At 60.3% G+C, this 24,667-nt stretch overlaps 3 protein-coding genes across 5 annotated transcripts; 2 read left to right on the top strand and 1 right to left on the bottom strand.

The window, feature by feature from the left end:
• Nucleotides 1-1,537: 1,537 nt before the first annotated feature.
• On the bottom strand, nucleotides 1,538-9,972 carry RXRB (retinoid X receptor beta). Its single transcript, XM_083352171.1, is given in 15 exon segments — nucleotides 1,538-1,932; nucleotides 3,726-3,831; nucleotides 3,929-4,007; nucleotides 4,009-4,021; nucleotides 4,191-4,245; nucleotides 4,248-4,322; nucleotides 4,437-4,566; nucleotides 4,820-4,838; nucleotides 4,840-4,926; nucleotides 4,928-4,988; nucleotides 5,134-5,193; nucleotides 5,196-5,312; nucleotides 5,437-5,590; nucleotides 5,680-5,912; nucleotides 9,693-9,972. Coding segments are annotated over 15 exon segments (1,368 nt in total). The 5' UTR covers nucleotides 9,724-9,972; the 3' UTR covers nucleotides 1,538-1,784.
• Nucleotides 9,973-10,209: 237 nt separating this feature from the next.
• Nucleotides 10,210-13,979, top strand: SLC39A7 (solute carrier family 39 member 7). The gene is made up of 8 exons (XM_083352095.1): nucleotides 10,210-10,265; nucleotides 10,437-10,725; nucleotides 11,389-11,557; nucleotides 11,708-11,782; nucleotides 12,169-12,297; nucleotides 12,489-12,599; nucleotides 12,693-12,889; nucleotides 13,053-13,979. The coding sequence occupies exons 2-8, from the start codon at nucleotides 10,441-10,443 to the stop codon at nucleotides 13,302-13,304; spliced, it is 1,218 nt and encodes a 405-aa protein (XP_083208221.1). The 5' UTR covers nucleotides 10,210-10,265; nucleotides 10,437-10,440; the 3' UTR covers nucleotides 13,305-13,979.
• A 5,474-nt stretch (nucleotides 13,980-19,453) lies between these two features.
• On the top strand, nucleotides 19,454-22,937 carry HSD17B8 (hydroxysteroid 17-beta dehydrogenase 8). 3 transcript variants are annotated; one of them, XM_083351188.1, is made up of 9 exons: nucleotides 19,454-19,513; nucleotides 19,593-19,783; nucleotides 19,888-20,004; nucleotides 21,027-21,122; nucleotides 21,249-21,334; nucleotides 22,094-22,178; nucleotides 22,282-22,324; nucleotides 22,648-22,722; nucleotides 22,796-22,937. In XM_083351188.1, the coding sequence occupies exons 1-9, from the start codon at nucleotides 19,468-19,470 to the stop codon at nucleotides 22,810-22,812; spliced, it is 756 nt and encodes a 251-aa protein (XP_083207314.1). In that variant the 5' UTR covers nucleotides 19,454-19,467; the 3' UTR covers nucleotides 22,813-22,937. The 3 variants fall into 3 exon arrangements, with proteins under 3 accessions (XP_083207314.1, XP_083207316.1, XP_083207315.1); XM_083351190.1 differs by lacking the exon at nucleotides 19,888-20,004; XM_083351189.1 differs by lacking the exon at nucleotides 21,027-21,122.
• Nucleotides 22,938-24,667: the final 1,730 nt, after the last annotated feature.

Raw genomic sequence — 24,667 nt, 5'->3', positions numbered from 1 at the left:
CAGACCGGGAGGCCAAGGGACGGTCCCGCCAAGTAGTAGACCAGCTTGTTGGGGAGGGGGGAGAGCAGAGGGGGACCATTCCCTCGCCGGAGAGGGTGCGACTGCCTGCCCCCCAGTGGGCAAAGGAAGAACTGCAGCCTTCTTTCCCGACCGGGGTGCGGGTTGTCTTCCGACTTAGCCCTTTTGACGACTTGTGGACTTCAACTCCCAGAATTCCTCAGCCAGCCTGGCTGAGGAATTCTGGGAGTTGAAGTCCACAAGTCGTCGAAAGGGCTAAGTCGGAAGACTCCTGGCAAAGCACCAGCCGGTCTGGGTGCGTGTGTCTGTGCGGGGATCCTTTGAGAAACCAGACTGCCACCTGAAACCACAATCCATGGTTTATTCGCGTGGTACGTAATGCAAACACAACAGCTGTGTTTTATTAACCCGGCCGAGCAGAAGCCACAGAGAAACCTAACTAGGATTCAAACCTATGGAAACTTAAAAAAAGTCCGTTTCGGGCAGAGGCCCCGGCTTGGCAGGCTGTGGGAAGGCCGCGTCTGGCATGGGGCGGGCGGCCCGTAGCCCACTTCTGACAGGATATGGCCACCGTCGGGGTGGGGTGTGTGGGGTGTTTATGCTCAGGGAGGCATGGCGGCATCACCCCGAGTTTCCCTTCCCCCCACCCCAAACAGCCGGAGGGTCCATCTCTTTTCCGTAATAGCCAGGCAGGCTCTGGCGACAACACGGCCTGGCACTCTGCACGTGCTCAGAAGTTCTGCATTCCTGATTCAGGGTAATAGGGAGGGGTGGGGGTGGGGGGCAAAGAGACCGCCCCAGACCCCCAAACAATTAAAATGGGGGAAGAGAAATGGGTGGGTGGGAGATTGGGGGGAGCAAAAGATTTGCCCGTTGGAGAAAGCAGGTTGATTAAACTAACATTATTTCCCAAAAGAGATTATTTGGGGAAGGTCACAGAAAAAGGGGGAGGGGGACAGAGGAAGCAGCGAGACGCGTATGGGCATGCGGTGGGGTGGGGGGGAGACTGAAGGAGCCCCCCCCCTTACATAGCCAATGCTTAAGAGCGCAAGGGAAGGGCATCGGCAAAGGGGGGGGCAGGGAGGGGCTTCCAATTCAGCTGCAGGGAGGCGGGCGGGGGGGGTGCTCAGCCACTGGGGCACCCCAAGGACGGTGGGGGGGGCAGCGAGGCTCCTCTGCGCCTGGAGGGGGGGCGAGCAGGCAGTCTGGCGTGAGGGCGTGCCCTGTGCCCCCCCAAGGCCACGCCCCTTGCATAGATGAGGGCCGATACAGTCAAAAGTGCTAAGCCAGAAGAGGGTGTGTGTGTGGGGGGGGAGGGCAGAGGAGCCCCCCCACCCCCCCAAGAAACAGGAGCCAGAGGAGAACAGTGACGGGGGCTATCGGAAACCCACTGCCAAAAAGCCGGCTTGGGGTGGGGGGACAAGGCAGCAGGAAAGGGGCCGTTTCCTGAGCTGCAACGGGGGGGAGGGGGCCTTGCTCTCTCTCTCCCCCCCCCCAAGAGGAGCCCCGGCCCGTCCCTCCCCTGGCCCGGGGGCTTCTCAGGCAAACCGATTGGGAGGAGTGCCCCCCCCAGCCCTCGGAGGACCCCCAGGGGCTTAGGCGAAGCCAGGGAGGGGGCTAGCCCCCGCCCCGCCGTGGCCGGGAAGGACAGCCCCCTGCCTCAACGCAGAGCGCGGGGCATCGAGGGCTGCCCCACGCACCCCCACCCGGCCTTCTTGGCAGCAGTCCTCCGTTCCTGGGAGGGGACTGGGATAGGGTGGGGGGTGTCAGGACATCTGGTGGGGGGCTTCCAGCATCTCCATCAGGAAGGTGTCGATGGGGGTGTCTCCGATCAGCTTGAAGAAGAAGAGGTGCTCCAGGCACTTCAGCCCGATCGACCGCAGGGCAGGCAGGCGCAGCAGCAGCTTGGCAAACCTGGGGGGGGGACAGCAGAGGGGGGGGGGAAGTCAGGCCCTCGGCAGGTCAGGGACCCGGTCTCCCCCCCCGGTATGGCTTTGAAGGGCCCAAAGACTGAGCGGGGAGACCCTCCGCCAGGCAGGAATGCAACAGGAAGGTAATAATAATAATAATTTAATGTAATAATTAATAATTTAATTTGTATACCGCCCTTCTCCTGAAGGACTCAGGGCGGTGAACAGGGCAATACATAATAAAAAACAAGTTACAAAAATTAAAAAGTGATTAAAACAACTATGCCCGTAGTAAATATAATAATAATAATAATAATAATAATAATAATAATAATAATAATAATAGTAATAGTAACAGTAATAGTAGTAATAATAGTAGTAATAATAGTAATAGTAATAGTAATAGTAATAATAGTAGTAATATAGTAATAGTAATAATAATAATAATAATAATAATAATAGTAATAGTAATAGTAACAGTAATAGTAGTAATAATAGTAGTAATAATAGTAATAGTAATAGTAATAGTAATAGTAATAATAGTAGTAATAATAATAATAATAATAATAATAATAATAATAATAATAATAATAATAATATGGATGAAACGCATAACAGTGACACCCATTGTCATTGGGGCACTGGGAACTACGTCCAAAAACTTTGCAAAACATATCAAGGAATTGCAGCTTCCTTCAATACCTCCAGCAAAGCTCACACAAAAAACTGCGCTACTCGGAACCTCTTACATTTTAAGGAGATACCTGGTTGAGACCTAGGATGCTGGCAGCAACCCGTGTCAACCATTAAAGGTAAAGGTAAAGGTTCCCCTGCACACGAGTGCTAGTCGTCTCCAACTCTAGGGGCGGGTGCTCATCTCCGTTTCAAAGCCGAAGAGCCAGCGCTTGTCCGAGGACGTCTCCGTGGTCATGTGGCCGGCATGACTAGACGCCAAAGGCGCACGGAACGCTGTTACCTTCCCACCGGAGTGGTCCCTATTTTTCTACTTGCATTTTTACGTGCTTTCGAACTGCTAGGTTGGCAGAAGCTGGGACGAGTAACAGGCGCTCACTCTGCTAGGCGGCACTCGGGATTCGACCCGCCAAACTGCCGACCTTCCGATCGACAAGCTCAGCGTCCTAACCCACTGAGCCACCGCGTCCTTTACGTCAACCATTAGCGCCAGTCAATTTGAGTCTTCAGTTGACTGAGGTTCATGTTTAATGAATAAAAGGAAGGAGGAGGAGGAGGAGGAGGAAGGAACCTCTCGGAGGTCATCTAGTCCAAACCCCCTGCTCAGGCAGGAAACCCTATACTGGATTTGTGGAACCGTTTGCCGGTTGAGCTCCGGATGGCGCCCGACCTTTGCTCCTTCCGACGCGATCTGAAGACTTACTTGTTCGAACAAGCTGGCCTGGCCTGATGGGTGATGGGTTTGGATTTTATTTATTTTATTTATTTATTTAATAAATTTTTATACCGCCCTATTCCCGAAGGAACAACAGGGCAACATAAAATTTTAACATTGTTTTAGTGCATTTTAACTTAATGTTGTTAGTTTTGGGCACCTTGTTTAATCTTTTTTATATTTGTATTCTTGTATTTTTATATGTTTGCCCTGTTCACCGCCCTGAGTCCTTCGGGAGAAGGGCAGTATACAAAATTATTATTATTATTTCAGACAAATGGCTGTCCATTTTCTCCCCTCCCCCAGCAGAGCATAGGCAGAGGGGGGGCACAGACTCTCCCCCTCCCCCCTAAATCCCAAAGGGGATTGGCACCCGCCCTCCCCCGTACCTCCCCTGCTGATCCGGGTACTTCTGCTTGCAGTAGGACTCTAGCGAGGCGTAGACTTTCTCCCGCAGCAGTTCCACCTCCCCGGGGTTGGAGAGCCCCTTGGCGTCTGGGGGGGGGAGGAGAGGGGGGAGAAGAGAGTAAGACAGAGCGGGTTTGTGCCGGGGGGGGCCGCCGGGGGGGGTGGAGACAAAGAGAGGCCCCACCTGGGTTGAAGAGGATGATGGCGCGGAGGCAGCCCAGCTCCGTCTTGTCCATCCGCATGTCCCGCATTTTGGACACCAAGCTCGGTCAGCACCCTGGCGGGGCAGAAGAGCCGACTTTGGCGGGGGCAACCTCGGGTATGGGGGGTGAGCCGGGGGGGAATCACCGGTTGGCTGGCCCCGGTCCCTTTTCCCCTTCTGCAAAAACGGGGTCTCTCCAGCCAGGACGAGCGGCACCCCAAACTGCCCTCCCCCTGCCCTGCACCTGTCGAAGATGGCCCCCACGCCGGCGCTGTGGGCGCTGTTGCGGTGGACGTGCAGCCCGTGGCCAGCAGAATCCCGTCCTTCACCGAAATGGACCGGTGGGAGAAAGAGGCGATCAGCAGCTCATTCCAGCCTGAGAAAGACACAAGAGAGACAAAGAGAAAGTGAAAGAGAGGCGGCCGTGAATGGGGGACGGTCCGGGAGCTGTATCCGGAAGGCCACCGCCCAGGCCGGCCGCCGCACTTACCGGCCCGGAGCAGGATGACCTGGTCGTCGAGGGGCAGCTCCGAGAAGTGGGGGATGCGCTTGGCCCACTCCACCAGCGTGAAGAGCTGCTTGTCCGCAGCCTGGCAGATGTTGGTCACCGGGTCGTTGGGCTGCAGGAGAGGGAGGGAGGGGCGACAGGCAGACGGAGGGTGGGGGTGGGACGGGGGACGCATGCGCCAGCGCCGTCCCCCCCCCGCAAGCAGGACCGGAGCCACTCCCCAGCAGCCCCCCTTCCTCCTCCTCCTCCTCCTTCCCACCCCCGCCCGGATCCCCTCCCCTGCCCCGCCCTTCCCCCTTACCTCGTCTGTGGTCGGTGGGTTGGAGGGACCGCTCTGATCCCGCTGCTCCCCTTCCCCAACTCACCGAGCTGCCCCCCATGCCGGCTCCGTCGACGCCTTGGTCCCGACTTCTGCTCCACGGCCAGCTCGGCCTCCAGGATCTTCTCCACGGGCATGTCCACGTTGGCCCCCCGAGCTGGCCAGCTCACCCTCCCCGTCCTTCTCCTTCCCCCGCTGGCGCTCCTCCTGCACGGCTGCCAGCGCACAAGGCGGGGACGGGGGTTAGCGGCAAGGTCCCTCCATCTTCCCCTCTCCCCCCCCCCGTCGCCGGAAGGAAGCCGGGGAGGGCTGCCCCCGACCCCTGTGCCTAGGTCCCTGGGCCCTCCCCCGCCCCCCTACCTTCGCGCTTCATGCCCGTGGCCAGGCATTTCTGGTAGCGGCAGTACTGGCAGCGGTTCGCTGGCGCTTGTCCACGATGCAGTCCTTGTTGTCCCGGCAGGTGTAGGTCAGGTCCTTCCGGATGGTGCGTTTGAAGAAGCCCTTGCAGCCCTCGCAGCTGTAGACCCCGTAGTGCTTCCCTGGCGGGGGGGGGCACAGGAGGGCTCACCCTGGGGACGGGGCTCCGAAGACAATCCCCCCTCCCCAGAAAGATCTTTCCGCCGCCCCCCCCTCCCGCCAGAGGGCAGCTCCGCCCCCACCTACCCGAGGACCGGTCCCCGCAGATGGCGCACAGCCGCTTGCCGGGCACCAGGCCGCTGTGGGGGTGTCCCGGCAGGACCCTCATGCCCACCGGAGGCTTCACGTCTTCCGAGCTGCTGACGGAGTGGAGGCCGGACAGGTTCACCGTGGAGTTGATCTGGGGAGGGGGGACCGTCAGAGGGGGTGGGCCCCCGGGAGTCCCTGCCGCACCACCCCCACCCACCCCCGTCTCCCGCCCCGGCTTACTTGGGGGCTGCTGACCGGCCCGTAGCCGATGGAGGGGGTGGCCGGCAGCCCCGGGGAGCCCATGGAGGAGCTGATGACCGGGAAGGGGGATCCCAGCCCGCCGAGGGAGCTGGTCATGGCCGAGCCGATCATGGAGGGGTGGAGAGGGGGGGGAGCCTCAGGCGGCGGGGGGGACCCCGGGCCTCGCAGGGGGGGAGAGCTGCTGAGCGAAGAGCTGTCCGGACTCCTGCAGTCTTCAGAGGGTGGGGAGGAGGAAAGAGAGAAAAAAGGGGGGCGGCTTTAATGTAGTTGTCAGAGGCCCCCCCACACCTCCCCAGATGCCGGCTGGCGGAGTCTGGCCCTGAAGACTTCCTCCTTAGCCCCCACCCACACAGCTTCCTCCCTCTCCGGATATTTTGCAAGGTGGCCTGCGGCAGGCAGTCGCGTGACCGGCTGCTGCTTCCTGGGAGGGGGGGGGAGAAGGGGGGAGGTCCTGGGGGCTGAAGCTGCCCCCCCAGACCCCTTCAGAGCCCACCTTTCCCTGCACAGGGCAACCTTTCAGCCCCAGGTGCTGCCTCGGGGTGTGTGTGTGTGTGAGTGCGCAAAGCTTGAAACAGACGGGGGTCAGCTCTCCCACCCCGGACCCCCCCACCCCGCTCCCTCCCTGGGTGGACCGGCGAGGGAGGGGCAGCCTGGCAGCTCCCAGTTGTGCCCACAGCGACCATCGTCTACAAGGGGGGGGGGCTCGGAGCTGAACCCTGGCCCAGCCCCCTCCTGAGAACACCCCCAATTCCCCGGGGAGGGCTGGGGAGGGGGGGGTGCCTGCATCCCTGTGGGCACAGGGGGCGAATTCTGCCTCTGGCCATCTGCCTGCCCAGATAATCAGCCTGGGGGGGGAAAAAAACCAACGAGTGTGTGTGTGGGGGCGTCCGTTGGCCCCCTTCCTTTTGGGGTGGTGGGGCCTGGACTCTACACAGAGAGAGCAGAGCAGAGCAGAGGGGCCGGACCGGCCAAAGGGCAGCTCGCCAGGTCTGAAGCAGTTGTGGTGGGTCAGGGCAAGGGGTGGCCAAAAGGGTTAACGGGGGTGGTGGTGGTTCCGTCTGTCAAAAAAATAAAACTCTGCCTCATCTCGAACTGCATTTGGGGAAGAAAAAGGAGCTTCCCTTCCGTGGGTCACAAAGCGGCACCGTCCTTCAATGGAGCAAGCAGAGAGCCCCCCCCCAGCTGGGCTCTGCAGCACACACACACACAAACACACACACACGTTTGCCCCTCCTCTTCCGAAGCCAAGAGTTTATGTTGGATCGGAGGGAGGGAGGGAGGAGACGAGGCTGGTGGGGCACAGAGAAAGAACAGCAATGGGGCGGGAGGGGGGGGTAGAGGGGCCCCGATGGCAGAGCTCCATGCTCACGGCCGCCCCCCCCAGGCCCGAAGAATTATCCAATGGAATAGAATGGAATGGAAAATATGGAATGGAATGGAATGAAATAGAAAAAAAATAAATGAATGGTATGGGATGGAGTAGAATAGAATGGAAAAAAGGAATAGAATATGAACAGAATAGAAAATATGGAATGGAATAGAGAAGAATAGGAATAGAATAGGAATAGAATAGGAATAGAATGACATGGAAAGAATAAGGAAGGGAACAGAATAGAAAATGTGGAATGGAATGGAATAGGTGAATGAAATGATATGGAATGGAAAGAATAGAATAGAATAGAACAGAAAATATGGAATGGAATAAATATAGAATAGCATAGAATGGAATGGAATGGAAACTGGAATGGAATACAATACGATGGAACAGAATAAAAATATGAAATAGAATAAAACGGAATAGAATGGAAAACATGGAATGGAATAGAATGAAATAGAAAAAATGAATGGAAGAGTAGAGTAGAGTAGAGTAGAATAGAATAGAATAGAAAATATGGAATGGAACAAAGTAGAATAGAATGGAAAACATGGAATGGAATAGAATGAAATAGAAAAAATGAATGGAAGAGTAGAGTAGAATAGAATAGAATAGAATAGAATAGAATAGAATAGAAAATATGGAATGGAATAAAGTAGAATAGAATAGAAAATATGGAATGGAGTAGAATAAATAGAATAGAATGGAATGGAATGGAATAGAAAATATGGAACGGAATGGAGTAGAATAGGAATAGAATGACATGGAAAGAATGAGGAAGGGAATAGAATAGAAAATGTGGAATGGAATGGAATAGATGAATGAAATGATATGGAATGGAAAGAATAGAGAATGGAATAGAATAGAAAACACGAAACGGGATAAATATAGAATAGCATAGAATGGAACAGAATGGAAACTATGGAACGGAATGGAATAGCAGAGCTGGAAGGGACCTGGGAGGTCTTCTAGTCCAACCCCTTGGCTCCTGCTGGAACCCCCTGCCCGAATCTCTCCGAAGATTCTCTCTCTCCTCCAAGTCAGGGCTGTCCCAAAGGTGCTTCTCACCCCCCCACACGCCCCCTACACCCCCCAAAAAAAGCAACTCAACTCTCCTGGTTTTATCCCTTTGAAAACGTCTCGCTATTCCTGGGAAAAGCTGTTTTGGGTTCACCCAACCCGGAGAAGCTCCTTGGGCGAGAAGCAAAACGTTTTCAAAGGAGGGGGAAAAAACACACACACAGCGCCCCCCCCCTCAGAAAGCCCTGTTGCCTTTGGGGGGGGGAGGAAAGGAAGGAAGCCAAGGAAATTTCGGAAGAGGGAGGGGAATAGAGAGGGGCGATGCAAGGGAGGCCTCCCACGAAATCTCTCCCAGGGGAGGAGGAGGAGAAAGGGGGTCCCGGAGGCCCTCCCCCCCCAGAGACTCCCCTGCTTTAAGCCCCGCCCCACCGGCCCCTCCCCCCAGGAAAGAGGCCCTGGGGGGGCAGAGGTCACGAAGTTGAATGGCCAGGAAGGGGGGGGGGGGGCAGAAGGACTTGCAAGTTCGCCTCCGGCTGGGGGGAGGGGGAGAGGAAGGGGTCGTCGCAGGGAAGTCAGGAGAGAGACCCAGGCGACCCCTCCCCGCAAAACAAAGTCCCCGGGGCCCGAAGACCCTCCGGGGAAGCCGTGGCAGAGCGGCGAGGGCAGCGGGGGCTTACTAGGAGCCCCAGCGCCGTCGGAAGGGCCGGCCGAGGAGGAGCGCCAAAGGAAGGTGGGGAGAAGCCAGGAATCCCGCCCCCTCCCCCCCAAAAAAGGGGGAAAGCCAAAGAAAAGTGGGGGGGGCGGATCCGCGGCAATTGGGCAACGGAGGCCGCCGGGCTTCGGGGAAGGGGATCCGACGGGGAGGGGGAAGAAGGAAGGAAGGAAGAAGGGAGGGAGGAAGGAAGAAGGGAGGAAGAAGGAATGGAGGGAGGAAGGGAGGAAGGAGAAGGAAGGGAGGGAGGAAAGTAGGAAAGAAAGGAAGGGGAAAAGGAAGGAAGGAGAAGGGAGGAAGAAAAGAAGCAAGGGAAAAAGAAAGGAAGGAAGGAAAGAAGGAAGGGAAGGAGGGAAGTAGGAAAGAAAGGAAGGGGAAAAGGAAGGGAAAAAGGAAGGAAGGAAAGAAAGAAAAAGGAAGGAAGGGAGGGAGGGAAGTAGGAAAGAAAGGAAGGGGAAAAGGAAGGAAGGGAGGAAGGAAGGAAGGAAGGAAGGAAGGAAGGGGAAAAGAAAGGAAGGAAGAAGGGAGGGAGGGAGGGAGAAAAGAAAGAAGGGAAAAAGGAAGGAAGGAAGGAAGGAAGGAAGGAAGGAAGGAAAGAAAAAGGAAGGGAGGGAGGAAAGTAGGAAAGAAAGGAAGGAAGGAAGGAAGGAAGGAAGGAGAGACTCTTTCGGCTTCCAGGCGCCCATCCCGGGCAAGCCGACGAGGCCCTGGGCGGCCCTTCCCGGGCTCCGGCCGAGGAGGCAGCGGCGCTTCCCAGGACCCCCCCTCTTTCTCCCCCCGTCCGAGGAGAGGCGGCCCCGCGGAGAGCCCAGCCGCCCCCGGGACGCCCCCGCCCCCTCCCCCCGCCGGGAGACCCCCTCCCTCCCTCCCTCCCGGGGGGGCTACCTGCTCCGCCTCCCCGCCGCGCGTCCCCCATGCCTGCCGGGCGCCCCTCGGACTCCGCTCCCGCCGCCCCCGGGCGCCGCCGCCGCCGCCGCCGCGCTACCCACCATGCACCGCGCGCCGCCTCTCGGCGCGGCCCCGGCCTTGGCCAGACTCCCGGCGTGCCCCGCGCCCGCGCACGGCGATTGGCCCGGGCGGGGCTCCCGGCGTGCTCCGCGGAGGGCCCGACTGCGCCTCCTCCTCCTCCTCCTCCGCCGAGGGAAAACCTCGCCCCTCCCTCTCCCTCCCCGTCCCCAGACGGCTCTTCCGGCCCCGCCGCCAGCCGGGAAGCCGGAACCGGGGAGGCCCGCGGGGGGGGAGGGCGGGGAAAGAAAGTTCCCTCGGCCTGGGACTCCGGGCGGCGGCCGCCATCTTTGTTGAGGGCGGGCCCCTCGTTCGCTCTACGCGGGACGCCATGATTGTGCCGGGCGGCGTGGGCGCCGTGTCGGAGTTCTCGCGAGGGCTGGCGGGAGGCCGGGTGTGGGCGGGGCCTGCGTGCCACGTCTGGTCTGAGGCCGGCGCGTCTCTCGGAGCCCGGTGAGCCTCGGAGGGGAATCCCTCGGGGGGGGAGGGGGGAGGACCATAGAGCGCGGGCGCAGAGGGGCCCCTGGGGGGCGCCCGGCCATAGAGGGGCCCGGGCAGAGCGGAGGGTGCGGGTAAAGCCTCCGTGCCGGGGACTGAGCCGCCCTTTCCTTCCCTCCCCGGCAGGGCGATGGCGGCGAGCGGCGTCGGGGGTCTCCGGGGGGCGAGGGCGGCCCTGGCGCTCTGCGCGGCCTTGCTGCTCCGGGTGGCCTCCGCCCAGCCCCAGGGGCCCGGCTGCCACGGCCACCAGCACATCTGGCACGGAGACCCCGCCCGCCAGGGACACAGCCACGCCCACCACGGACACGCCCACGGGGACCACCACCCCCACCATCATCCACGGCACGGCCAGGAGGGTCCCGGGGGGCCCCCGCCCAGGAGGGAGAAGCTGGAGCCCCTCTGGCTCTGGAGCTACGTGAGTGGGGGGGGGAGGGGAGGGGGGGCTCCGGTCTGGCCACCTCGACCCCCCCTCTCTGCTATGGCAGGGGGAAGGGGCAGTGGAGGGGCTTCCCCAGGACGAGCAGAGAGTGGGGAGGGGTCTCCTGGGGATGGGGGTGCAGGGCATGGCCATAGGGTGGGGGGGTTCCCCTTTGCCAGCCTCCCCGGGTTGGTGGGGAGGGGGGCGGGTCTGGAGGGGCTTCCCCAGGACGAGCAGAGAGTGGGGAGGGGTCTCCTGAGGAGCGGGGTGGGGGGTGCAGGGCATGGCCCTAGGGTGGGGGGGATTCCCCTTTGCCAGCCTCCCCGGGTTGGTGGGGAAGGGGCGGCCCCCGGGGAGGGGGAGGGGGGCGGGTCTGGAGGGGCTTCCCCAGGACGAGCAGAGAGTGGGGAGGGGTCTCCTGGGGAGCAGGGTGGGGGTTTCCCCTTTTCCAGCCTCCCCGGGTTGGTGGGGAGGGGGCGGGTCTGGAGGGGCTTCCCCAGGACGAGCAGAGAGTGGGGAGGGGTCTCCTGGGGAGCGGGGGGGTCCCCTTTCCTTGCTGCCCCAGGTTGGTGGGTCCTGGGGCTGGTCTCCAGGGAGGGGGCGGGCTGCTCCTCCTGGCTGACGCCTGCCCCGCTCTCTCCCCCCCCCCCCCGATTCCAGGCTCTCGGGGCGACCCTGCTGATCAGCGCCGCCCCCTACCTGGTCCTCTTCCTGATCCCGGTGGAGTCCAACAGCCCCCAGCACCAGGCCCTGCTCAAGCTGCTGCTCAGCTTCGCCTCGGGGGGGCTCCTGGGGGACGCCTTCCTGCACCTCATCCCCCACGCCCTGGGTGAGTGGCCCCCCCCACCCCACCGGGCCCTTTCCCCTCCCCCCAGGGGGGCTGCGAGCAGGGAGGAGGCCCGGGCCTCGGGAGGGGGGGGGCGGCCGAGAGGTCTCCCTCCCACACCCTGTGCTTCTTCTTCCTCCCCCCCCCCCGCAGAGCCACACGCCCCTCACGGAGAAGCCGGCGGCCACGGCCACGCGCAGCCCTCCGCCCACGGCCACTCCCACCAAGGTAGGGGGAGATGCCGAGTCCTGGGGTGGGGGGTGAATTGGGGGAACTCTGCCCCCCCCTTTCTTCAGGGCTTCCCAGAAGTGGGTGGCCAGAACACCTTCCTCCCAGGGGGACGGACGGAGCAGAGCCTTTTTTTGGGGGGAGGGATCCTTAAAAGAGAAGGGCCCCCCCTCTACCTCCTTCCTTCTGCAAAGCAGGCGCCCGGCGTGACCTCAGCCAGGTCCCTGCTGCTGCTCCTGGAGGGTTAGGGGCTGCGCCGAGACGGCGTACGGCGCCCGGGTCACAGCACCCATCCCCGCCGGCCCCCTGGGAGGGAAAGGGAGGGGTGTCCCTTCCCAGCTGGGGTTCCCCTGCGCCACCTCTGCCTCTCCTGCTCCCCCCCCCAGGCCCCGAGCACCAGCACACCATGGCCGTCGGCCTCTGGGTCCTGAGCGGCATCGTAGCCTTCCTGGTGGTGGAGAAGTTCGTCAGACACGTGAAAGGGGGACACGGGCACAGCCACGGCCACGCTCACGGTATGGTGCTGAGGAAGGGCCCGGGGCTGGGAGGGGGATCCCTACAGAACCTGTACCCCCCCCCCGTAGCAGCCCCAGGGTGTCTCTCCGGGCGGAAAGAGCCCCTCCTGGGCTGTTTCTCCAGCGGGAGATTGGGGGCACGGAGATCCGGCAGAGGCCAGCCCCCCACGCTCTCCCTCCCTCTCCTACAGGGGCCAAGGCCAAGGGTAGCGACGATGAAGGGGAGAAGGACGGGGGGGTCCCGGGGCCGGCAGGGAAAGCGGCAGCCCCCGCCAGGAAGACAGAGGCGCCTCCAGAGTCTGGTGAGGGGCTCCGGGGATCGGGAAAGGGGGGGGGGGTGGACTTCTCTGGCGGGATCGCCCCGGCTGACCTCTGCTTCCTTCCCCCCCTCCCAGCCATGCGCGTGGCCGGCTACCTCAACCTGGCCGCCGACTTTGCCCACAATTTCACGGACGGGCTGGCCTTGGGTGCCTCCTTCGTGGCCGGCAGCGCCGTGGGCGCCGTCACCACCCTGACCGTCCTGCTCCACGAGGTCCCGCACGAAGTGGGCGACTTCGCCATCCTCGTCCAGTCCGGCTGCACGAAGCGCAAGGTGGGCAGCGGCAGAGACCGACCAGCCGTTCCGTCCGTGTGGGGTGGAGGGGGAGAGACCCTTCCAGCCAGGAGCTCCCGAGAGGAGGGGGGGCGGCTGAGGGCGGAAGGAGAGGAGTGGGGTCTACGGGGCTGGACTTAGCCCGTCTCCCTCTCCCGCCCAGGCCATGAAGCTGCAGCTGGTGACGGCCCTGGGGGCGCTGGCGGGCACCGTCTGCTCCCTGCTGGCGGAGGGCGTGGGCGAGGCCGCCACCGCCTGGATCCTGCCCTTCACAGCCGGCGGCTTCATCTACGTGGCCACCGTCTCCGTCATCCCGGAGCTCCTGCAGGAGGCACGGCCGGCCCAGTCCTTGCTGGAGGTGCTCAGTCTGCTGGGTGGTGTAGTCATGATGGTCCTCATCGCCCGTTACGAGTAGAGAGAGCAGGCGGAGCTGCCGGTGCCGGCAAGTGGGGGGAGACACCGAAGGCCACTGGAAGGAGCCACCCCTGCCCTAGTGGGCCCCCCCCCCATTGCTCCAGAGGACTCCGCAGAAGGCTCAGACATTCCTGTCCTCCCGGGCAGCGACGGGAGCAGGAAATGGGACCAACTTGTCTGTCCCGAACGTCTCCGGGTTTCCCACGGGGCACCCTGGGAACTGGTGCACCTGCAGTCCACATTGTGTGTGTGTCTGTGTGTGTGTGTGTGAGAGAGAGAGAGGCGGGTTGGGCACTTCTTGTAATTCCAGGGGGAGAATTTGCACAGCCTGCCCCCCCTTCTTTCGGCCACAGTGTGCAGGTCCCGTTTCTCCTCCTCCGCTCGGCCCCTCCTTTTGTGGCAGAGGGGTGGAGGGCAGGGGGGGACGGGACGGGACACACAGGCTTGAGAATCATGCTTTCAGGGGAGCCGGCCGACTTGTGGGTGTGCGCGCACACGTGTGTGTGTGTGTGTGAGCTGAATGGGAAGGGAGATTCTTTCATATCTTTCCTTTTTTTATACGGGGGGGGGCAGAATCGGGGCCAGACCGGAAGGAAGGCGGTGGAGGGGACGGACGATGGGCGCCAGCTGGAAAGTGGCCAGGGGCTTCCGGCCTCTTATCTAAGGAGACGTGGCTTTTCCGCTTCAGAGGAGGAGGGGGAGGACCCGGCTGCGTTTCCGGGAGGGGGGGAGGGAGGGGGGATCTGCAATAAATAAAGAGGTCCAGGCTTCAAAGAGGTGGTTCTGTCCTGCTTGTGCTCCGGATGCGTCCCCCCCTCCCCACTTTGCCCCCATTCAGCTCCAGGCCAGGGGTGCAGGGCGCTCGCTCCTTGCAGCTTCCCTCACCCGTCCCTCTGGGGGTGCGTTCCCACCACGCCCGAGAGCGGGGTTGGACTAGAAGACCTCCAGGCTTCCCCCCCCCAACTTCTCTCCAGGGTTGCAGAAAGAACCCGAACTCGGTTCGTGCCTTGTGAGGCTTTCAGTCGTCCCACAAGGACGGACACACACACACACACACACACACACACACACACAGACACGGGTGGAAGGGAATAACGTCCGCAATACAGGCAGTACCCAACTTACGACGGCTCATTTAGCGAGCCTTCGAAGTTAGAGCAGCACTGGGAAAAAAAAGCGACTCGCGGGCTGTGATCCCAATTCAGGCACTTGGCAACCTGCTCGTCTTGGCATCCCTTGTGTGTGTGTGTGTGTGTGTGAGAGAGAGAGAGAGAGTGACAGGGAGATGATCCACTTTTGTGACTTTCTGACAAGCGTAATTCGATGGGGAAGCAACTGCGCTACTAACTGCGGTGAGAAAAGTCGCAAAATGGGGCAGGGCTTGAGAAACCTCCCACCGAAAGACACATCGTGGTCGCAAGTCGAGGACTCCCTGGGAAGCCGCCCCAGCCTGTGTGTGTGTGTGTGTGTGTGTTTGTGTGTGTGTGTAGATCTGGTCCCCCTCCTGGTGCCCCAGCCTGCTTGTGTGTGTGTGTGTGTGTGTGTGTAGATCTGGTCCCCCTCCTGGTGCCCCAGCCTGTGTGTGTGTGTGTGTGTGTGTGTGTGTGTGTGTGTGTGTGTGTAGATCTGGTCCCCCTCCTGGTGCCCCAGCCTGCTTGTGTGTGTGTGTGTGTGTGTGTGTGTGTGTGTAGATCTGGTCCCCCTCCTGGTGCCCCAGCCTGCTTGTGTGTGTGTGTGTGTAGATCTGGTCCCCCTCCTGGTCCCCCAGCCTGCTTGTGTGTGTGTGTGTATAGATCTGGTCCCCCTCCTGGTGCCCCAGCCTGCTTTTGTGTGTGTGTGTGTGTGTGTATAGATCTGGTCCCCCTCCTGGTGCCCCAGCCTGCTTTTGTGTGTGTGTGTGTAGATCTGGTCCCCCTGCCTGTGTGTGTGTGTGTGTGTGTGTGTGTGTGTGTGTGTGTGTATAGATCTGGTCCCCCTCCTGGTGCCCCAGCCTGCTTTTGTGTGTGTGTGTGTAGATCTGGTCCCCCTGCCTGTGTGTGTGTGTGTGTGTGTGTGTGTGTGTGTGTGTGTATAGATCTGGTCCCCCTCCTGGTGCCCCAGCCTGCTTGTGTGTGTGTGTGTGTGTGTGTAGATCTGGTCCCCCTCCTGGTGCCCCAGCCTGCTTGTGTGTGTGTGTGTGTGTGTGTAGATCTGGTCCCCCTCCTGGTGCCCCAGCCTGCTTGTGTGTGTGTGTGTGTGTGTATAGATCTGGTCCCCCTCCTGGTGCCCCAGCCTGCTTTTGTGTGTGTGTGTGTGTGTGTGTGTATAGATCTGGTCCCCCTCCTGGTGCCCCAGCCTGCTTTTGTGTGTGTGTGTGTAGATCTGGTCCCCCTGCCTGTGTGTGTGTGTGTGTGTGTGTGTATAGATCTGGTCCCCCTCCTGGTGCCCCAGCCTGCTTTTGTGTGTGTGTGTGTAGATCTGGTCCCCCTGCCTGTGTGTGTGTGTGTGTGTGTGTGTGTGTGTGTGTGTGTATAGATCTGGTCCCCCTCCTGGTGCCCCAGCCTGCTTTTGTGTGTGTGTGTGTGTAGATCTGGTCCCCCTGCCTCTGTGTGTGTGTGTGTGTGTGTGTGTGGGGTGGCGTTGTCGCCGGGGCTCATGAGCGGGTCGTGGGATTTTCAATTCCCACGACGGGGAATGGCAGCAGGCGGATAGACAGGGGGCCGTATCGTTACCGGGAGGGCCGTCCCCGCTATTTGCAAGCGGTGAGGCGCTCCGACCCTCTGCTTCTTCCCCGAGGTTCCGGGAGCGAGGATGTGCAGCCTCCTGAGCTCCGGCTGGTGTACCTGAATGCCAGGTCCGTGGTTAATAAAGCTCCCCTCGTTAGGGATTTAGTTGAGGGTGAGCAGGCGGACCTGGCTTGCATCACGGAGACTTGGTTGGGCCCAGAGGGTGGGGTCCCTTTGGTTGACCTCTGCCCACCAGGCTTCCGGGTGCTGCACCGGCCAAGAGCTCAAGGTAGGGGTGGGGGAGTGGCGGTTATTATTAGGGAGACCTTATGTCCGCGGGAGACCACCGTTTCTCAGATAGTCGGGTGTGAGTCTCTCTTTGTGAGATTTGGTTCTGGGGCGCAGTTGGGTTTGCTGCTGACGTACATTTCGCCTAGTCGTGCAGCGGCAGCCCTGCCCGAGCTGCTTGATATCCTCTCAGGGTTGGTGGTTGAGTTTCCCAAACTTATAGTTTTGGGAGACTTCAATCTACCATCCCTGGGAGGCTCATCTGAGCTAGCTCGGGAGTTCATGGCTTCCATGACGGCCATGGACCTGACGCAAGTAATTTCTGAACCAACTCATGAGGGAGGCCACACTCTTGACCTGATTTTTTTATCTAGACGGTGGTTCGATGATCTTGGTGGGGGCTCTCCATTTATTATGCCCCTGTCATGGACCGATCATCATCTCCTGCGGATGGTCTTCCGTTTTGCCACCCCCCGCCGTGGGGATACGGAACCAATTAGATGGTACCGTCCCAGACGCTTAATGGATCCTGATAGATTCCAAGCGGCGCTGGGGTCCCCACCTGCCTCCATTGCTCACAGCTCGGCGGATGCCTTAGTGGAAACCTGGGAAAGGGCAGCCACTGAGGCACTTGACCGGGTTGTACCCTTGCGGCCCCTGACCCGGCGCAGATCCCAGCGAGCTCCATGGTTCTCCGCAGAGCTCCGGGAGATGAAGCGTCGGAAACGGGGCCTAGAGAGCTGCTGGAGGTCGAGCCGATCCGAACCCGACCGGTTGCGGTTAAGAACCTATATTAGGTCTTATCTCGCAGCGATGAGGGTGGCGAGGTGTAATTACTTCTCTACCCTCATTGCGTCCGCAGATAATCGCCCGGCCGCCCTGTTTAGGGTGACTCGCTCGCTCCTTAATCAGGAGGTGAGGGAGGATCCCTTGCAGGGTCGTGCTGAGGAATTTAGTCAACATCTGTCGGATAAAATCGCTCGGATTCGGACCGGTTTGGACTCCAGCTGGGCAGAGTCAGGCGAGCAGGACACGGACGGTCTTGTCAATGTTATCTGGGAAGAGTTTGATTCTGTGACCCCTGATGAAGTGGACAGGATTATGGGGAGGCTGAGCTCCTCCACATGTTTGTTGGATCCGTGCCCTTCCTGGCTGGTTTATGCAGCTAGGGAGAGGACACGAGGCTGGCTCCAGGCGGTTATATCTGCTTCTTTGAGTGAGGGTTATTTCCCCACCGTCTTGAAGGAGGCGGTGGTGAGACCTCTCCTCAAGAAGCCTGCCTTGGACCCAGCTGTATTGAACAACTTTCGTCCAGTCTCCAACCTTCGCTTTCTTGCGAAGGTTGTTGAGAGTGTGGTGGCGCATCAGCTCCCTCTGGTCCTGGATGAAGCGGATTATCTGGACCCCTACCAATCGGGTTTCAGGCCCGGGTACAGCACGGAGACGGCATTGGTCGCTCTGGTGAATGATCTCTGGAGGGCTCGAGACAGGGGTCATTCCTCTGTTCTAGTCCTATTAGACCTCTCGGCGGCTTTCGATACCATCGACCATGGTATCTTGCTGCGGCGTCTCAGGGGATTGGGAGTGGGAGGCACGGTTCTTCGGTGGTTCTCCTCCTATCTCCTGGGACGTTCGCAGTCGGTGTTGGCAGGGGGGCAGAGATCGGCCCCTAGGTCTCTCGTTTGTGGAGTTCCTCAGGGGTCGGTTCTCTCGCCTCTCCTGTTCAACATCTACATGAAACCGCTGGGTGAGATCATTCGTGGTTTTGGAGTTGGGTATCATCAATATGCCGATGATACCCAACTTTTCTTTTCGACCCCAAACCACCCCAGTGATGCCCTCGCTGTGATGTCCCGTTGCCTGGAGGCGGTTCGGGTCTGGATGGGGAGGAACAGACTTCAGCTCAACCCTGACAAGACTGAGTGGCTGTGCATTCCGGCATCCCGGGACATTCAAAATGTTCCATCTCTTTCTATGGGGGGTGAGCTCTTACCCCCCGTGGATAGGGCTCGCAACTTGGGAGTCCTCCTAGATTCACGGCTTACCCTAGAAGAGCATGTAGTGGCCGTGACTAGGGGGGCTTTTGCCCAGGTTCGCCTGGTGCGCCAGTTGCGGCCCTATCTGGACCGGGATGCCCTGTGCACGGTCACTCATGCGCTCGTGACCTCTCGCCTTGACTACTGTAATGCTCTCTACATGGGGCTTCCCTTGAAGACCACTCGGAGGCTCCAACTGGTACAGAATGCGGCCGCGAGAGTTGTCTTGGGAGTTTCCCGGTACTCCCATGTTACACCTTTGCTCCGCGAGCTGCATTGGTTACCAGTTGTCTTCCGGGTGAGGTTCAAGGTCTTGGTTATGATCTTTAAGTCCCTACATGGCATGGGTCCGGGGTACCTCGGGGACCACCTGCTGCCGGCTTCAACTCCCCTCCGCCCTGTGCGTTCCCACAGAGAGGGCCTCCTCAGGGTGCCTCCGGTCAGGGAATGCCGACTGGCGGCCCCCAGGGGGAGAGCCTTCTCTGTGGGTGCCCCGGCTTTGTGGAACCAACTGCCGGTGGAGCTCCGGACGGCATCGGACCTCCGAACTTTCCGTCGTGGTCTGAAGACCCATTTGTTTGAATTGGCTGGTCTGGCCTGATGGGGGAGCTGGGTTTTAAATTGTTATTTTAGATTGTATTATTGTTTTTTAATTGGGCATTGATTTAATCTCTGTTTTAACTTTTGTATAGTATTGTATTTTTATTTATATGCCCTGTGAACCGCCCTGAGTCCCCAGGGAGAAGGGCGGTATATAAATTAAATAAAACGTAAACGTAAACGTAAACGTGTGTGTAGATCTGGTCCCCCTCCTGGTGCCTTCCCACCACCCTGGAGTCGCGCAAACTCTGCACAGTCTTGCTGTGCAGGTGTGTGGGCCTGCCCCAGGTGCCCAGGCAGCAGCAGCTGTGCCAGCTGTGCTTCCCCTCCTTTCCTCTTCCCCCTCCCCTCCCCCCCCCGAGAAAGCGGGCACCTCCGCAGCAAAGGGCGGAGGGGGGGAGGGGCAGAGGGAGAAATCTGGGCGGGAGAAGCGGCCTCCCTCTGCGCCTGCGCGCCCTCGGCCCCCTCCGGAGGACCGCGGCCAGCGAGAGCGCCGCCTAGAGCGCCCTCCGCTTCCGGGAAGGCGCTTCCGGCCATGGCGGCGCAGCTGAGGCTCCGCGGGGTGCTGGCGCTGGTCACCGGTGCGGGGGTCGGGGGTGTGTGCGGGGGGGTGGGCGGGGCCGGCAGTGGGCGGGGCCTGACGTGTCTCCTCCCCCTCAGGGGCCGGCAGCGGCATCGGGCGGGCGGTGAGCCTCCGTCTGGCCCGGGAAGGCGCCTGGGTGGCGGCGGCGGACGTGGACGAGGCCGGGGCGGGGGAGACGCTGCGGGCGCTGCCGGCGGGGGAGCACCAGGCCGCCCGGGTGGACGTGGGCTGCGCCCGGAGCGTGGAGGAGCTGCTGAGGGGGATGCAGGTGCGCGTGCGTGGATTGGGGGGGGAGGGGGAAGGGAAAAGGGGCGGGGCCCGGGGTGGCTCCTCCTCCTCAACTCCGCCCCTCCCTCCCTCCCTGCCGCGCAGGCGCGCTTCTCCCGTCCGCCCACGGTCTGCGTGAACTGCGCGGGGATCACGCGCGACGAGTTCCTGCTGCGGCTGAGCGAGGCCGCCTTCGAGGAAGTCCTGAGGGTCAACCTGAAGGTGCCCCGCCCCCTCCCCTCCCCTCCCCTCCCCGTGGGTGGGGGAAGGGGGCCCCCTCTGAGGCTGGGCAGGCCTCGGGGGGCGCTAGACCTCATGAGGTTGTTGCCCCTCTGACTCTCTTTCTCTCTCTCCATCTCTCTCTTTTATCTGTCATCATCTCTCTGTCATTCTTTATCTCTCCCTCCGTCTGTCTCTTTTCCTTTATCTCTCCCTCTCTTTCTCTCTCTTTCACGCTCTCTCTTTATCTCTCCCTCCGTCTGTCTCTTTATATCTCTTCATCTCTCGCTATATCTCTTACTCTGTCTCTCTTTATCTCTATCTTTCCATCTCTCACTCTCTCTCTTTATCTCTGTCCGTCTCTCTTTTATCTATCTGTCATCGTCTCTCTATCATTCTTTATCTCTATCTCTCCGTCTCTTTCCCTTTATCTCTCCCTCTCTTTATCTCTCTTTCACGCTCTCTTTATCTCTGTCCATCTCTCTTTTATCTATCTGTCATTATCTCTCTATCATTCTTTATCTCTCCCTGTCTCTTTCTCTATCTCTCTTATCTCTTTATCTCTCCCTCCGTCTCTCTCTTTATATCTCTTCATCTCTCACTATATCTCTTCCTTTGTCTCTCTTTATCTCTGTCTCTCCATCTCTCCTCTCGTCTCTCTTTTATCTATCTGTCATTATCTCTCTATCATTCCTTATCTCTATCTCTCCTTATGTCTGTCTCTTTCTCTCTCTTTATCTCTCCCTCCCTCTCTCTATCTCTCCATCTCTCACTATATCTCTCCCTCTGTTTCTCTCTATCTCTCTCTTTATCTCTCCATCTATCTCTCTCTCTTCATCCTTTAAATTTCTCTCTCTCCATCTCTCTCTCTCTCTGTCTATATCTATCTTTATCCCTATCTTTATCTTTCTGTTTCTTTATCTCTCAATCTCTATCTCTGTCTCTTTCCATCTCCCCCTCTCTCTCTCTCTCTCTCTTCATCTCTCTATCTTTCTATCCCCCCCTCCCCGCACGCACACACGCAGGGCGCCTTCCTGGTGACGCAGGCCGTGGCCCGGGCGCTGGTGCAGAGCGGGGCCGGCGAGGGCTCCATCATCCACCTGGGCAGCGTGGTGGGGAAGGTGCGTGGGCCGTCCCTCCCCACGCCCCCCCCTTGCGGGGCTGAAGGGGAAGGATGCTGGGCCGCCGGCCCCCTCCCCTCTGCAGGGCGACCCCCTCCCCACCGTCCCTCTCTCCGCTGCGGCCAGGTGGGGAATCTGGGCCAGGCGAACTACGTGGCTTCCAAGGCGGGTTTGGAGGGCATGGCCAAGACCGCAGCCAAGGAGCTGGCCAGGTGAGCCTCCTTCTTGGGGGGGGGGGGTGGGAGGGATCGGGCCCTCCGAGACGGACCCCCTCCCCCCATTGTCTCCTTACCTCTTGCGTGGCAGTTATGAGCCCGAAGCCCATCAGCCGCGAGCCTTGGATCTTTACGCGCAGGGAGATCCTCATGTTACGGCCGCAGCTGAGCTCAAAATTTCCTAAGGGGGGGAACTTATTAAGCGGATTTTGCCCCGTTCTGTGCCCTTCCTCGCCGTGGTCATTTAGCGAATCACTGTCGGTTGCTGAATTACTAGCACGGTCGTTGAAGGCAACCTGGCTTCCCCCTTGGTCGCAAAAAGGGGAAACGCGCGACTCCGGGACATTCCGACCGTCCTAACTACGAGTCAGTCGCCTAGCATCCGGACCATGTGTCACGTGACCCCGGGGAGGCTGCAGCGGTCATTAAGCATGAAACACGGTGACAAGTCGCCTTTTTCAGTGCCGCTGCAGCTCGGTGACTGGTCAGTAAGCGAGCTTCTGTGTGAGCTGTTCGCCAGGGGTCCCTTTGATGACTTGTGGACTTCAACTCCCAGAATTCCTCGGCTAGCGTGCCTGGCTGAGGAATTCTGGGAGTTGGAGTCCGCAAGTCGTCAAAGGGCTGTAGGGCATTGGTGGGAGAGAGGAGGAGGGCCGGGGGGTTGGGTGAAGTTGGGGGAGGGGCTTGAGAGAAGCTGCTGCAGCCTAGTGGTCCCTCCCCTCCCCCTTTCTCCCCCTCCCCATTTTCTCTGCCCAGGCACGGGATCCGCTGCAACACGGTTCTGCCGGGATTCATCCGGACCCCCATGACGGACAAGGTCCCCCGCAAAGTCCTGGATAAGGTCGGCCTCTCCCGCAGAAACCGGTTGGGGGGGCGAAGGGGGGAGACACGTCGGGGGGGTGCAGGAGGGGGAGGGACTGATTTCCTTTCTCTTCCTTCCCCAGTTCGTTGCCATGGTGCCCTTGGGACGCCTGGGGGAGCCGGAAGGTGAGGCCTCCGCCCCGCTGGAGGGGAAAAGAGTGCCTCTGCTCGTCTGCAGAGTGTTTCTCGCCCGCTCACCCCCCACCCACCCCGTCTCATCTTGGGGAGATGGCCTCGGATGCCCATCCCCCACGAAAAGGGGGCTAGGGGGAGAGTTGGCCCTGGGGGTGGGGTGGGAGAAGGGGCCTAGCACCGTGACGGAGCCCGCGAGGACACAAAAAAAAGCCCCTTTTCCAGCTGGTGAGTTTTTCCTGCTTGGATCTCCCTTCTGGGGCTCGCTCTGACCCCTCCCCCTCCCTTTCCGTCTGTCCTTCCCCCCCCTTCCCCAGATGTTGCCGACGTCTGCGCCTTCCTCGCTTCGGACGAGAGCCGGTATATCACCGGGGCCAGCCTGGAAGTGACAGGTAGGAGGGGGGGTGGGGTCACTCCAGCATTATTAATCTTCCCTGCTCTAACAACCTCCTCTTCCTCCACCAGGGGGCCTCTTCATGTGAGCCGCCGCCGCCCCCTACTGGGGGAAACCGCCACGAACACACTTCCAGGAAGGATTTTGGATTTTGGGTGCCGTTCAGTAGAAGCTGCACTCCACGGACCCGGAACTTGATGCCGGGGGGTGGGGGGGTGGGAAGAGAGATAGAGATGGGGGGGAACCCTGGACCTGCGTGGGAGGGAGGGGCCTTTTCCCACCAAGGCTCACCCTCCCCCAGCGGAGGGGCACAACGGCTGTTCCAGGCCGCTGATCGCGAGGAGGAGTTTTATACGATCGAGCAATGAATTGTAATTAAATAAAGCTGCTTTTCCACTCTGGTTAAAGGCTAAAGCTGAAGAAGGCCACCCGCGGGGAGCGGTTTGCAGAGGGCGGTGGGCGTCACGAGGGGGCGCTGCAACTGGGAGCAGGGCTGAAAAGCCGCTTTTCCCCAAGGGGGTCTCGGGACGGGGGCGTTCGCAGTGGGGCAGGCCGACCCAGGTCTAGTGCCGGTGCAAACGCCCCTCCCCCACCCCTGTTGACCGGGGGGAGGGGCGGGTGTCGTCTGCCAAAAGCCTTTCCGGGCTCTGGGAGGGTCCCACAGGGATGGGTGGAGGGACACCCCCTGCCCCACCCATCCACCCCTCTTTTAACGTTGCTCACAATCGCCCCTTCTTGATCCAGCTCAAAAACATTCGCTGGAGGAAGCTACCCCCCCCACACACACACACGGACGGCCTTGTGACCAGAATAACGGAACGCCGGAGTTGGAAGGGAGTTTTGAGGTCATCTAGTCCACCACCACCCTGTTCAAGCAGGATATCCTAGACCGTTCTGGACAAGTGGCTGACCGGTCTCTTCCTAAAAGCCTCCGGCGATGGGAACGGTCACATTTCCACAATCAGCTGTGGGTTTGGGGGGCGCGGGGGGCACGGCTAGCTGGTCTGTTGGAGGGCAGGTATGTGTGGGGAGGGCCGGTACCGAAGCCAGGCCTAGGGGAGGGGTGAGGCAGCCTTCTCGGCCCAGGCTCTGCAATTTGGCCTTTGTGGGGAGTGGGGGGTCTGGGAGGCACCCCTGGATCCTGGGAAAAATGGGTCCCCTCTCCGGGGGTCCCCCTCTGGGCTCTACCCTGGGAGGGTTGCTTCTACTGGGGGCTCATCCCCCCCCCTGCCCAGAGGATCCACTGGCAGTTCCTGATTTCACGCACACACATTAGGGGCTTTGCTGCACCGCCTCCTCCCCCTTTCTGGCTTGGGGGGGCGACTGACCAGCCCATCGTCGGAGGCCCCTGTGGGCGCCCTTGCCATGTTGGGGAATACGCACCCCAAAGAGCCAGCCCCCTTCCCCTCCATGGCTCCCTGGGCCTCTTGCGGTCCGAATGGCGGTCCTTTCCCCCAAAGGCTGGCAGGGGGGAGGGGGCTAGTGCCATCTGCAAGTTGGGGGTCAGCGAGACACCCCCCTCCTCTCCTCCCAGGGATTACCCAGAGCCGGGCCGGGGATGCAGGCGCACTAACCGGTGTTTGCCGAAAGGATTACTGGGGTCTGCATGGAGGGACAGTTGGGGGTGTAGGGGATTAGCTGGGGGCTCACAGGCCCCTTCAGGCCATTCGGGACTCTTCCAAAGATTAAGGGGGGGCAGCCTCTCTGGTCCCTTCAACGGGACCCCCCCAACCCGAGCCTGACAGATGAAGCAGAAGCCATCAGCCGGGGGGGGGAAATGCTCCCCAGCCGTCTTGTCAGCTCACACAGGTCGACAAACCCTAACTGCCCCCCCCCCGTCCCCAGTGGAGCCAGAACACAACACACAACTTCCCACAATAGGCTAACCCATTTCCACCAGGGGCTTTTGTGGGTTGTGCAAAACAAAGCTTCCGGAGCCCGAA

Source organism: Vipera ursinii (genome assembly GCF_947247035.1).
Source record: "Vipera ursinii genome assembly, chromosome: 2".
In the NCBI taxonomy this organism is placed as follows: domain Eukaryota; kingdom Metazoa; phylum Chordata; class Lepidosauria; order Squamata; family Viperidae; genus Vipera; species Vipera ursinii.
The sequence above is the reverse complement of the archived record's forward strand: the minus strand, read 5'-3'. Positions and strand labels throughout refer to the sequence as shown.